Here is a 12966-nt window from a genome sequence, read left to right as displayed (position 1 = left end):
TTCCAGGCATGAGCCACTGCTCCCAGCCTCTTTTCTCCAATGTTATTCTCTATCTGCCTTCACCAGTTAATCCTTACTCAAATGCCACTTCCTTAGGGAAGCCTTCCTGGACCCCAGGCAAGGTCAGGTACCCTGTTAGAGGTTCTTGTAGCTTCCTGATCTCACCATCACAGCAAGTAATACTCAATGTAAAGATTCATTTCGTACTTAGTCCAGCTTTCCTGGAAGACTGTAAACTTTATTATATTTGTTTATTTATTTATTTATTTTTGAGACAGAGTCTTGCTCTGTCGCCCAGGCTGGAGTGCAGTGGCGTGATCTCGGCTCACTGCAAGCTCCGCCTCCCAGGTTCACGCCATTCTCCTGCCTCAGCCTCCCGAATAGTTGGGACTACAGGAGCCAGCCACCACACCAGGCTAATTTTTTTTTTTTTTTTTTTTTTTTTTTTGTTTTTTTTTTTTTTTTTTTTTTTTTTTTTTTGTATTTTTAGTAGAGACAGGGTTTCACCATGTTAGCCAGGATTGTCTTGATCTCCGGACCTCATGATCTGCCTGCCTTGGCCTCCCAAAGTGCAGGGTTTACAGGTATGAGCCACCGCACTCGGCCGACTGTGAACTTTATAAGACTCACATCACCATGTGTCCTCAGGGCCATGTGCCTAGCACATAGCAGGTATTCAACAAACGTTTACTGAATGAATGAATGAATGATTAGATTACTCTTGTACCTCTTGTACTGCCCAGTAGTAGCACTCACAAACCCTGCCAGGCCCCAGACACTGGCCAGGCTGCAGGGCTGCCCCAAGCCTAGCAGGGTCCCAGGATAAGACACTCCCTGGCCTTCTCATCTGACTTCTATTGCCAAGTCAGGAGGCAGGACTGGAAGGCATGAATCACAGAGCAGGCAGCGATATGAGAGAGAACAAACCACACAACCTAGAGGATGGGAGCCACCAGCATCATCCATGCATCAGTACAGGCACATACATGTACACACACGTACACACATGTGTGCATATAGTGTGCGCACATACCCAAATGCATGTAGTTGTAACATGCATGTGCACAGGCACACAAGCACACACACGTGTATATTACATACACATACCCCTGAGTATACACAGCTGCAAACACATGTACATGCACAGGCACGAAAAAACATGCCTGCCTACACACACCCCCATACACATCCCACAAGCATACCTCACATGCCTGCCCACATATTCACATACGCATCCCTGCATATCCTTCCTCTGTGTGATCACCCTTCAGAGCACATTCATCTGAACCCTCCCTCCTTCCAGGGAGCCTTTCCTAACGGAGACAGCTCTGGGCTGCCTTGGTATTCCTGCTTCCCCGAGCAAAGTGCTCGAGTATCTCTGAAGTGGTTTCTCCATCAATGAAAACACTCACACAGCTCTGTCCCCGGAGCAGCTTAGGGCTCAGAGATGTGAAAATTCACCTGGTGGTGCCACAGGCCCTAAAAGTCTGGAGTGTCACCTAAGAACACACTGCCTGGAGCCACCCTGGGACCTGTCCCCGCGGGTACCACAGACAGCACTTTCCAGCTCCTCTCTTTACCCTCAGCTCTGAAGGCTGCTGAAAGGACTAGGCTCAGTGGTCCCACATGGATGGGCGGCCTCGTGGTTAAGAGCCTGTGGCTTGGGAAATGGAGTCGCTGTGTGAATCCAGTTTAGTCACTTACTAGCCCTGGGGCCCTGAGCAAGTTACTTGACTCCCCGTGCCTCATCTGTTTCCTTATCTGTAAAGTGAGAATAATAGCACCTACTTAATAGGTTAGAGATACAGTTGGCCCTTGAACAGCACATGTTTGAACCCTGTGGGTTCATTTACATGCAATATTTTTTTCAACCAAATTCGGATGGCAAATGCAAAACCCCTATATACATACAGAAGGTGGGCTTTTTGTATGTGTGGGTTCTGCTAGCACAGACTGTGTGTGGGGGGGTGTCCCCACTCTTTTCCTGCCACCAGTGGAAGCTCATTTTGCTGTAACTGGGGGCCGTAAGGTCCAGGGAGCTGGGAGGTGAGAAAGTCTGGCCCTTCCACCCCTGCCAGGACACCTGGGCTGGTGGTGACAGCCCTTCCTATTCCAGCTTCCTCAAGTCATGTTAAATGACCACCTTCCCCCAGGACAGGTGACTAGCCACTGAAGCAGGGCCACGCCAGGATGGGGGCTGGGTACGCTCTGCTCCTGCCTTCAGTGCAAATTAAAACATTTCCTTTTCTTCATAATTTTTTTCCTGACACAACTGCCCATGAAACATTTTAATAACATCCCAGAAAAGGTCAGGGGGAAGGAATTTCACAGTCACTGAGCAGGCAGCCATAACTTCAGCCCCTCTTATGGCAGAGGAGTGGAGAGATTGGGCTGACCCGGGTCTGAGCAGAGAGCTGCCGGGTGAGGGAGGCCAAGAGCAGGGCAGGGCGGTGTGGAGGGTGTGGCCAGGAAACACCTCGGGGAGACTGGGAGAGGAAGGGGGTTGGGCGGGTCACCCAGGATGTTTTTATATCCCCTTTACAGGAACAGAATTCCAGTTTAGTCACTACTAGCTCTGGGGCCCATTTTGCAGATGAGAAAATGAAGGCACTAAGAGTGGCATGGATAGGCCAGCACGTGGGGTCCCCACTGTCCCCCTGTAGGGCCTGAACTCCTTTAGGCACACAGTCCTGCTGTGAGAGCTGTTACCTGATGAAATGGGCCCTCACCCTTCATGGTTTCATAAACCCTGGGGCTGGGAGCTTGAGAAGGTGGTGGGTGAGGCTTGGATGAAGGAAGCCAGGAACCCAGGGAGGCTGGCCGGATCTGCTAGTTCCGAGCGACTCACAGCGGAGGCTGAGCTCAGGCCCAGCAGCTGACCCAGTTCTGGAGAAAAACCTGGCATGAGGGGCTCGGCTCACATTCACCAGAGCCTGCTCCCCAGCGCCAGCCCCAAACTGGACTAGGCCTGACACAGCTGTCCTTGGCACCACCGACCAAGGGATGCCCCTTCTCACATTTCATATCTCCTCCCTGCTCCATAGGTTTTCCCCTTTCCAAGGACCATGGGAACTTGGGACTACAAAGTGAGGAAACTCTGTCCCAAGCAATAACGCCAGGGAGGAATCCCCTGACACCTACTGAGCCTGGATCTGACACTAGAATTCTTTGCCGCATGGTCCCAGAGCTGCAGGGCACAGAGCCTCCCCTCCACTCCCTGAGGCCTCCAAGGCACAGGCTGTTGGCTGCCCTTTACCCAGTCCTTCGAAGGTGGGTGGTAGGTAAAGACACACACTTTGGGTCCAGAAGGCCAGAGCCTCTGGCACTTGCTCTCTGGCTGGGCACTGAGAGGCTGGAGGAGGGTCCAGGGAGCCTCAAGCACCTGGTGATTTATTGCAGGGAGCACCTTCGTGAAAGCTGGAGGAATCATGAGCTAGAGATGCGGGGGTTGGAGGAAACAGCTGCCGCAGAATTATTGCTTTCGTCTGACAGCCTGACTAGGTAAACATCTGTTTGAAATATTAATAACTGTCAGATGGGAAGGGCCTGGGGGCTCAGTGCAGTTTCATACCATCTGTCTGTAGAGTAAACACACTTCAGAGCGGGGTCTTGGTATCACAGGCAGTGTCTCTGCTTGGAGTGGGGAAGGAGCAAGAAATGGAAGCAAGGACTCTGGGGGCCCCAGGTGTGCAGGGAGGAGAAAGCAGTGAGTTCAACTCCATGACATTTATTGAGCACCGACTATGGGCTAGACTCTGAGCTTGTGTGGCACACATCTACCACTTGGATCTGCTTAGCATTCAATCCCTTGTCTTAGAACAGAAGCCCTGCCCCGATTCTCAGCCAGTGTGATTCGGGCGGGGCTGACCCCAACCCCTGGGTCCACTAGGGGGAGTGTGATCCCTCCCCGGCATATCAGAATCACGATTGGTTCCAGGATGGCCCAACCAACTGGGCCGATGAGAATCTGCTGGAATTACTGCAAAAGAATTTTTCCCACTAGGGTTGATAAATTGGTAAGAAGTCAGCCTAGAAGTGCTGGTGCCCCTCTTTGCCAATACAAAAAAGCAGAACCCAGTGCTGAAGACTGAGCCCTGCTCAACTGAGTGCCTGGATGCAGCCATGCCTGAAATCACTTGCACTTTTTATTTTATTTTTTATTTTCTTTTTGAGACAGATTCTTGCTCTGTCGCCCAAGTTGGAGTGCAGTGACGCAATCTCGGCTCACTGCAACCTCCACCTCCTGGGTTCAAGCGATTCTCCTGCCTCAGCCTCCCTAGTAGCTGGGACTACAGGCATGTGCCACCACACCTGGCTAATTTTTGTATTTTTAGTAGAGACGAGGTTTTGCCGTGTTAGCCAGGCTGGTCTCAAACTCCTGACCTCAAGTGATCCACCCACCTCGGCTTCCCAAAGTGCTGGGATTACAGGTGTGAGCCACCACGCCTGACCTGAAATCACTTGTACTTTTGAGTTATGTGAGCCAATCCTTTTTTGCTTGAACTACTTAAGGGTTTCTGTCCCTTGCAAACAAGAGTACTGACAGATACAGATGACACTGGGAGGGCCCCTTGTCAAAGGACAAGTCCAGCCATGGTCAGCTGGGGATGCCCAGGCATCCCCCAGGAGCCCGTCCCTCTCTGGCGCTTATGCTCACATGGAGAGGGTCGCTCTTCTCAGAGATGCCTGGCACGTTCCCGCCCACTGGAGGGGACTTCCAGGGCTCCTGGCCCACCCTCACTGAGTCTCTCTCAGGGAAAGACAGAAAATCAGTGTACTCAGTCCAGTCTCGTCACCCCCCAGGTTGGCTCGTTTTCCATATTGCAGCCTAGACCAAGGGAGCCCCACCCTGAAGCATCCAGAAATTTTATTTAATACACCAACAAACACAGCTCAGGGATTTGGGGGCGCCTCCTTCCCTGATTGCCCAGGTCCCTTGGACAACATTCTGGATGCCTTACCACAGTCGGCCCCGGAGACCTCAGTAGTCTTGTGGGAGAGCGGGGACTCACCAAGACTGTCAGCACAGAGGTCCCCACGGTGACGTTCTCGTACAGGCTGATGTTGTACAGTGGCTGGCTGAAGATGGGCCGGTTGTCATTTTCATTGATGAGAGTGATCTTCACCTTGGCATAGCCCACATGGTCAGGCACACTCTCATTGGCAAAGAGCTGGGTGTGCAGAACAGGGGCTCAGGTAAGCTCCCACATGTCCCCTCCCAGAGTCCTTGTCCCTATAAGTCCTATCCATGCCTTTGCCGGCCCCAGCCCAGAGCACCTGTTAGAGTCTCTGCCCATCCCAGCTGTGTGCTACTGCGAGCCCATCTGTCATTGCTCTAGGATGGCCGCTGATTCTGCTAGGGCAGGAGGAGCTAGCAGGGGCTGATCTGGCAGGATATGGGCTGCAGAAGCTCCTGATGGGAGTCTGGTAAAATTCCACTTAATTCCTGGACATATCCTTGTCCTTCTTGGAAAAGGGAGGCTCAGCCCGGCCCCTGCCATCTCTTGGAGGGCTTGTCTGAGTCAGATCTACAAGGGAAGATGGGCTGCAGTGGAAGGTGGGATCTAAGGCAATCTTTTACCCTACCCTTGCCTCCCCTGAAATCCACCCCCACCCCACTCCAAAATGCCAGTGAGTGTGGCCTTACATCAAAGTCATAGCGGTCCACGGTCTCATAGTCCAGTGGGATGGCCACCCGAATACGAATGTCCGCCTTCCCTTGGACGGAGGTCGGGGAGATGATGAAGTGGTGGGAGTTGTTCCCCACCAGATACACCTCAAACATGCTGTTCAGGCCCTGTGTCAAGAGTGCAGAAGAAGCCAGTCAGGAAGGGCACAGTGGCCGAAGCCCAGACCCAGATGGAGAAGCAGAGGCCCCTGGAGAGTGAGCCCGGAGCTGCTGTGGTTGGGGTGGTGGATGAGGTGCTGGGACAGAGCAGGGCTTTCCCAGTGCAGCTCCGAGACTCCATGACCTGCCCATGTCTAGGCCCTCTGGAAGCCTCCTCTGGTTCTCTTTGCCTTCCTTGTGCTGTCGGATGCCCACAGTGTCCCCTCCAGGTGGTTTGGTTCACTTTCCATCTCCTGCTCCCTTTCTCTGCCCCAGTGACCCCAGCTGCGGAGGGAACGGCCAGCTGCAAGACCCAGCAGCGAGAAAGAAGAAGGAGGAGGAGAGAGGATCCGAGGGGAGTGGAGGGAAGAGAAGCGGTTAAGTGGCCACAACAGACTAGGGCAGGAGAGGACACAAGGGACGCAGATGCTGTTCTTCCCCTCCTCCTCTGGAACGTGTCCATCAGGGAGAACACTGGTTTGCTGACATGTGAAATGGGAATAACCCAGAGACTGAGTGGCAATGTGAACTGCCAGGGACCCCACACTGTGGCCAGTTGCAGCGGGGCCCTGGATCCCAGGCTGAGCACAGGGTGGCTACCCTATCACATGTTCTCCTGTGTCCTGGAGGTCCAAGCCCATCGTTTCAGGGAGGTGGGTGCCTCACTCAAGTTCAGGTGTTTCTGATTATTCTAACCAGGGCTGTGGCTCACAGAACCCCTCAGATGCCACCTGACTCTCCTCACTTAAAGCATGTGACGTGACTGAAGTCTCCAGGTCAGCAGGAGGCCACAAGCCTGAAGGTGGGAGATTCAGCTTACTGACTCCCCTGAGGTCTGGCCTGCTCAGAAAGTGATTCTACTTCCTCTTCCTGCCTGCACTGGGGCAAGGGGATCACCTGCACCCCCAAACTCCCCTCCAACTGGGCAGGTAGCCTGTGATGTGTAAGAGCCTCCTCCTGACCCCTCTTGTAGGTGCCTAGTAGGTCACTGACCTTGGCTGTCAGTCCAGAGGCAGAAGCTCTGGCTTATGGTGCAAAGCCCACCCCTAGCCCAGTGGCCAACTCAGCACCTCTGCACATGGGCCCTTTTCTCTTGAACCAGTAGCTGGCAAGGGAAGCCTACCCTCACTTCTTGGTTGCTTAGGGGATGTTGTAGGACTCCTCTCAGAAACCTGTTCCTGGTGAGAGGGGGCTGCCAGGTCACCCTGGCCCCAAAGACTCTCCATGGTCCAAGGGGATATTCCCTGAAAGGCTGGTTCCCATCCTGCTCAGGGCAGAGGGGGAATGATCAGGAAATGATACCCCCAGTGAAGCCTGAGAGTTCGCGAGATTCATGGGGCCCCGGGGCTGCCCCCGAGATGCTCAAATGCACTTGTGGAGTGAATGCATGCTAACGTTTACCCATCAGTCTCTTGGGTTTTTTCCCATTTTAGCAAACTGGCAAATGTCCTTGCTGCATTTAGACTTTTCTCAGAGGCTGGAGACAGGCCTGTGCCCTGTTCCTGGCACAGAGGTTTGGATGGAGAGGCGGAAGCTGAGCTCCCTGAACCCTCTCTTGCCAATTCTGGGGTCCAGGCAAGCCGCAGGGCTCCAGGGCCTCAGCCCAAAGCAGCTCCCCAGGGGATGTGGGGGCAAGCCTCCTCTGGGCCTGTCGAGCTGTGGAGGTTGCAGCGCTCCCTGTTGTGGAATGCGTCCCGTCAGATGGAAGGGACCAATTAAATGCCCGAAGGGGCACTAATAGCCGAAGCCAGCAGGGTGTGACAGCTTTGAACAGGTGACACCAACTTCTCTCCTTCCCCTGAAACTTCGATCCCTCAACCACAAGAGCTGGGGGCCTGAGAGGGTGGGGGAGGGAGGAGCTGTGCCCTTTTCAAAGCCCCCTCCCCACTGTGCCCACCATGAGCCCTCCCCAAGCCCAACCCCTGCCCTTCCGAGGCTCACTTACCAAATTCTGTCAGTGGGAGTCGGTCAGTCAAAGGATATGGAGACAGACAGAGGGAGCCGGAGAGGTATGGAGAGGAGGAAGAAACCAGAGAGAAAAAGCGGTGAGACCCTGGGTCATGGGAGGGGAGAGACCCCAGGACCACACCCTAGAGAAGCAACTGTCCCCGGCCTCTGATGGGCTATAGCTTCTGGGGTCTGGAGGAGGCGTATTGTGTGAGTGTGCACACGCGTGTGCTGGGGAGTAGAGAAGAGGGACAAGCGTGGGACCCAGAAGGAAGAGGCTCAAGGGCATGAAGGGTGATGAGGTGAGAGGAGGGGGCAAGGGCTCCTGTCTCCCTGATCTCTGCCCACTCTCATCCAGAAGACCTCAGTGTAGTCTGGGATGGGAGGGGCCACCCCTATATCCTACATCCCCAGAGCCTGGATAAAATCCCTGCAGGAAACAGCCCCAAACGCTGCCATTTTTTATTTTCCTAACATAAAAAATGTCAGAACATGATGAGCAGAGACATGGCAAATTTTCCAGATGTTAAAAGTGTGAGGGGCACACACGCCTCTCCCACTCCCCCTGAGCCCAGGTACCGATGAACTTCCCAGGGCAGCCACCACACCCCATTCCTGGGTCTCTTTCCCCAGGAAATCCATGCCTATATGAGCATTATGGGTACACGCCACCCTGCTGTGACACTAACAGCATGCTATGCACATTGCTCTGTGTTCAATATTTTCACTTAGAACTACATCTTGGTGATTGGTCCATAACTGTGCATACAGATGATGATGCAAATGAGGATGCTAATAACGTAGCACCTACTCTTGGTCAGGTACTATTCTAAACACTTCGTAAGTACCAAGTATTTGCTTCGTTTCCCTTAATGGCTGCAGAGCACTTGCGTCACTGGGTTACAGTTCCCTCCGTGATTATTCTGGAATGTCAGCAGCCCCCTGAGGCTGTAGACCATGCCTCAGGTGATGAAGATTCCCCAGCAGACCACGACACACAGTGGGTGCTCAGGAAGTGACTGGGCTCCAGCAGCTCTTCCTTGTGTGTTACTGCTGCTCCTCCCATGGGCCCCTCCAGTGGAATTGAGTTCAGAGAGGTTGACTGAGCAGCCCACAGTTGCACAGGGAGCTGGTGGCAGAGTGTGGGATAAGAAGCTGGGCCCAGGCCGGGCGCGGTGGCCCACGCCTGTAATCCCAGAATGTCGGGAAGCGGAGGTGGGTGGATGACTTGAGGTCAGGAGTTCAAGACCAGCCTGGCCAACATGGTGAAACCCCATCTCTACAAAAATACAAAAAATTAGCCGGGCATGGTGGCACACGCCTGTAATCCCAGTTACTGGGGAGGCTGAGACAGGAGAATTGCTTGAACCCAGGAGGCAGAGGTTGGAGTGAGCTGAGATCATGCCACTGTGCTCCCGCCTGGGTGACAGAGCGAGACTTCATCTCAAAAAAAAAAAAAAAAAAAAAGAAAAAAAAAGAAAAAAGAAAAAGAGAAAAAGAGGTCGGGCCAGCTCCCGGGCCAGTGGACCTTCCCACAACCCCACGCTGCTGCCCCAGCCAAGGAAGTAGAGCTCAGGTCTGATGCGGGCATTCCCCAATGGCAGCTGAGTCTACAGTGTGAAATGTACTGGCCATGCAGTCAGCAATGTTAGTTACCAGAGCAAACTGAGATGTACCATCTGAGCACTCCAGGGCCCAGTCTAAGGGGAGGACAAGCAGGGGAGGTTGCCCCAAGAAGGGGAGCTCTGAGCTGTTGTTAGGAACGAAGGAAGGTATTATTATTACTATTATTATTTAGATGGAATCTTGCTCTGTTGCCCAGGCCGGAGTGCAGTGGTGCGATCTCAATCCACTGCAACCTCCACTTCCTAGGTTCAAGTGATTCTCACACCTCAACCTCCTGAGTAGCTGAGACTACAGGTGCATGCCACAATGCCCGGCTAATTTTGTGTGTGTGTGTGTGTGTGTGTGTGTGTGTGTATATATATATGTCTATTTTGTTTTTTTGGTAGAGGCGGGGTTTCACCTGTTGGCCAGGCTGGTCTCAAACTCCTCACCTCAAATGATCCGCCCACCTTGGCCTCCCAAAGTGCTGGGATTACAGGCACAAGGCACTGTGTCTGGTGGGAAGGTATTTTTGGACTCTTTTGGACTGGCAGAAAAGGGATTCCGGGTGGAGGAAGTAGCTTTAAACACAGAGTTCTTGATCTTTACAAGTCTCAGCATCACCTGCAGATTGCTCCCCCATTCTCCTCCCTCCCCCAGGAATTCCTGATTCTGTAGGCCTGGGTTGGGGCCTGTGACTTTGCATTTCTAACCAGGTTCCAGGCGATGCTGATGCTGATCTGAAGCCACCCTTTGAGGAGCACTGTCCTAAGTAAAGGCACGGAGTGTGGAGAAGAATCATCAGTGACTTATTATTTGTAGAGAGTCTATGTCAAGAAGCTTGGAGTCCCAGGCAGATGCCCATCTGAGGATGGCATGATTTCCATGAGCAAGAAGGAGCCACTCTAAGCTCTGCAGCAGGTGAGAGGTTGGTGACCTTGCAGCCACGTGCAGGTCATACTGGTGCTGCCCTCCTCACACTAGATGCACATCAGAATCACCAGTGGAGTTCTAAAAAGAAATGCAGATGCCCAGAGCCAGAGTGTCATCATCTCTGGGGGCTGGGAAAAGCTACATTTTTCCGACGCTCCCCAGGGAACTACACTGCACAGCCAGGGTTGGGAAGACATCACTGGGCAGGGAGAGTAGCTCTGAGGCACCCACAGGAGTTGAGAAAGAGGTGAGCAGTTGGAGAGGCATAGAGGGGTAGTTCTCCACCAGCCACATATCAAAATTACCTGGGGAGCTTTAAAATACCCCCTGCCTATGCTGCACCCTAGACCATGGAGACCAGATTGGGGGAGGGGCGGAAGCACAGGCCTCTGCATTCTGTAAAGCTCTCCAATTATTCATTCCAAAGTGTATCCAAGGATGAGAACTACAAGGGTAAAACAGTGGTTCTCCAAGTGTGGTCCTGGGACCACAGCATCAGCATCACCTGGAGCTTGCTAGAAATGCAAAATTGGGGGCCATGGCCAGATCTTCTAAGTCAGAAACTTTGGGGATCGGGCCCAGCACCGTTTTCTTTTCTTTTCTTTTGTTTCTTTTCTCCTTCCTTCCTTCCTTCCTTCCTTCCTTCCTTCCTTCCTTCCTTCCTTCCTTCCTTCCCTCTCTCTCTTTCTTTTTTTTTTTTTTCAGACAGAGTCTTGCTTGGTCGCCCAGGCTGCAGTGCAGTGGCGTGATCTTGGTTCACTGCAACCTCCGTCTCCTGGGTCCCAGTCAAGCAGTTCTCCTGCCTCAGTCTCCTGAGTAGCTGGGATTACAGGCGTGTGCCACCACGCCTGGGTGATTTTTGTATCTTTAGTACAGACAGGGTTTCACCATGTTGGTCAGGCTGGTGTTGAATTCCTGACCTCGTGATCCGCCCGCCTCAGCCTCCCAAAGTGCTGGGATTACAGGCAGGAGCCACCGCACCCAGACCAGGCCCAGCACTGTTTTAACAAGCCCCTCAGGCATTCTGATGCTCACTAATGTCTGAGAACCATTGTGATAGAGTGATGCTGGGAAGAAGCAAGACCGAACTGAAGAGAACTGGCCTGTAAGGTACGGTGGATGAGCAGAGAAGGCTTAGGAAGAACCATGTGTCGGCTGAGGCGGCACCAATCGTGTGCAGGCTGAGGTCAACAGTGAGGGACTGAAAAGATGGTGTGAGCTCAGTGATGTCTGAGCTTAAAGATGCCTGGAAGATGGTGTGAGCTCAGTGTAGCTTCTGGTTAACTACCTGGTGAGGCAGGAGCACCCAGAGGGGACAAGCCCTCGGGACAGCTTCCTGACCCCTTTAGGAGAATTCTTGGGGTCTCAATGAATGAGACTTGCTCCCTTCTCCTTGATCTGCTGCCAGGGACTGGAAAATCTCACTCAGGCCAGACACTGCAGTGGTCAGGACACATGTCCTGAGACCCTCAGGATCACCTACTGACCAAGTCCTCTAAAATGCTCAGCCTGTTCCTTCCAGAACTTTACCAGCTGGCCAATTCCTGCCTGGTCTGGATTTGTGACTGTCAGCCCTCAGGATGGGTGTGTGTGTGAGAGAGAGATTCCAGTTTGCTAAGTTGATGCAAAACCCCTACTGATTGCAGTCCTGTGCTTCTGAGCCATTTATGATAACAGCTTCCATTTGCAAAGCCCAGCTACCATATAGGCGTCACACATCTTAACCAGAATGCACACAATGGCTCATAGACAGCGTCAGTCCACTCCTTTTCTTGGAGAAAGAAACTGGGGCCAGAGAAGGTAAGTGTTCAAGCCACACAGCAGCCAAGGAAGGCTTGGAACTCAAGTTTGCCCCCACCCCCCTCGCAGTCAGAGCTCTTAACCACCCAGCTCTCCTGACCCTCCCACTACAGAACACTGCTCCAAGTGCGATGCCAGGAGCTGGCATAGTGAACCCCTCCCTATGCCACACGTGGCAGAAGGAGGCCCACAAGCACCTCAGCTCAGGTCAGGGCACGAAGCCCAGACTAGTGGAGGGCATACCCACCTCCCTGCTCCTGCTAGGCCTTCTCCATGCCCTTGTCCCACAGGGGCTAGGGTATTACCTTCATGGGGTGGAGGTGTGGAGGAGGCTGGAGGGGCTCTTGGAGCTGCAAAGGGGCAATTTTGTTGGAAGGGAGATAAAGAGAAACATCAAAAGGAGCCCTAGTGTGTGTGGAGAGGAGCCCGTGGATTAAATTATCCTCCAGCTGAGAGAGGTGATGAGAAGGCTGATAGCGCCCACCGCGGGTCCGGGAGCCGAGCCACCACAGGCTGGGGAGCTGGCAGCTGCCCACAGGGAGGCCGAGGCGACAGCTTAGCTTTATTTATTTCTTGGGAGGGGAAGGACACATGAAATCTCTCCTGGCTCCCTGCCGGTTCCTCTCCATGTGGCTCCTGCACTTTGCTCCTGGGGCTGCAGCCTTCCTACCCCCACGAGGGCAGCACCTTATCAGCGGCTGCCAGGAGTGCTGCCCCACCACTTCCCTAGACCTTGCCCTCCCTGCCTCCCACTCTTGGAGGTGGGGAATAGCTTCGAGAAGGGTCAGAGGAGCCACTGCTCCCTCCTGGTCTTTCTACGGCTCCCAGAGCCGGCTGACCTGAGTCTGTCCCAG

General features: G+C 53.3%; 1 protein-coding gene across 1 annotated transcript in view; it reads right to left on the bottom strand.

Annotated features, from left to right (window-relative positions):
• Positions 1-12966, bottom strand: part of CDH23 (cadherin-related 23) — a 296198-nt gene that overhangs the window by 82012 nt on the left and 201220 nt on the right. The window contains 2 exon segments of the mRNA XM_011927642.1: positions 5013-5171; positions 5648-5797. Of these exon segments, the coding sequence (XP_011783032.1) occupies positions 5013-5171; positions 5648-5797 (309 nt within the window).

Source organism: Colobus angolensis, unplaced genomic scaffold (genome assembly GCF_000951035.1).
Source record: "Colobus angolensis palliatus isolate OR3802 unplaced genomic scaffold, Cang.pa_1.0 Scaffold12, whole genome shotgun sequence".
Classification (NCBI taxonomy): Eukaryota; Metazoa; Chordata; class Mammalia; order Primates; family Cercopithecidae; genus Colobus; species Colobus angolensis.
This window is presented reverse-complemented; position numbering and strand designations above follow the sequence as displayed.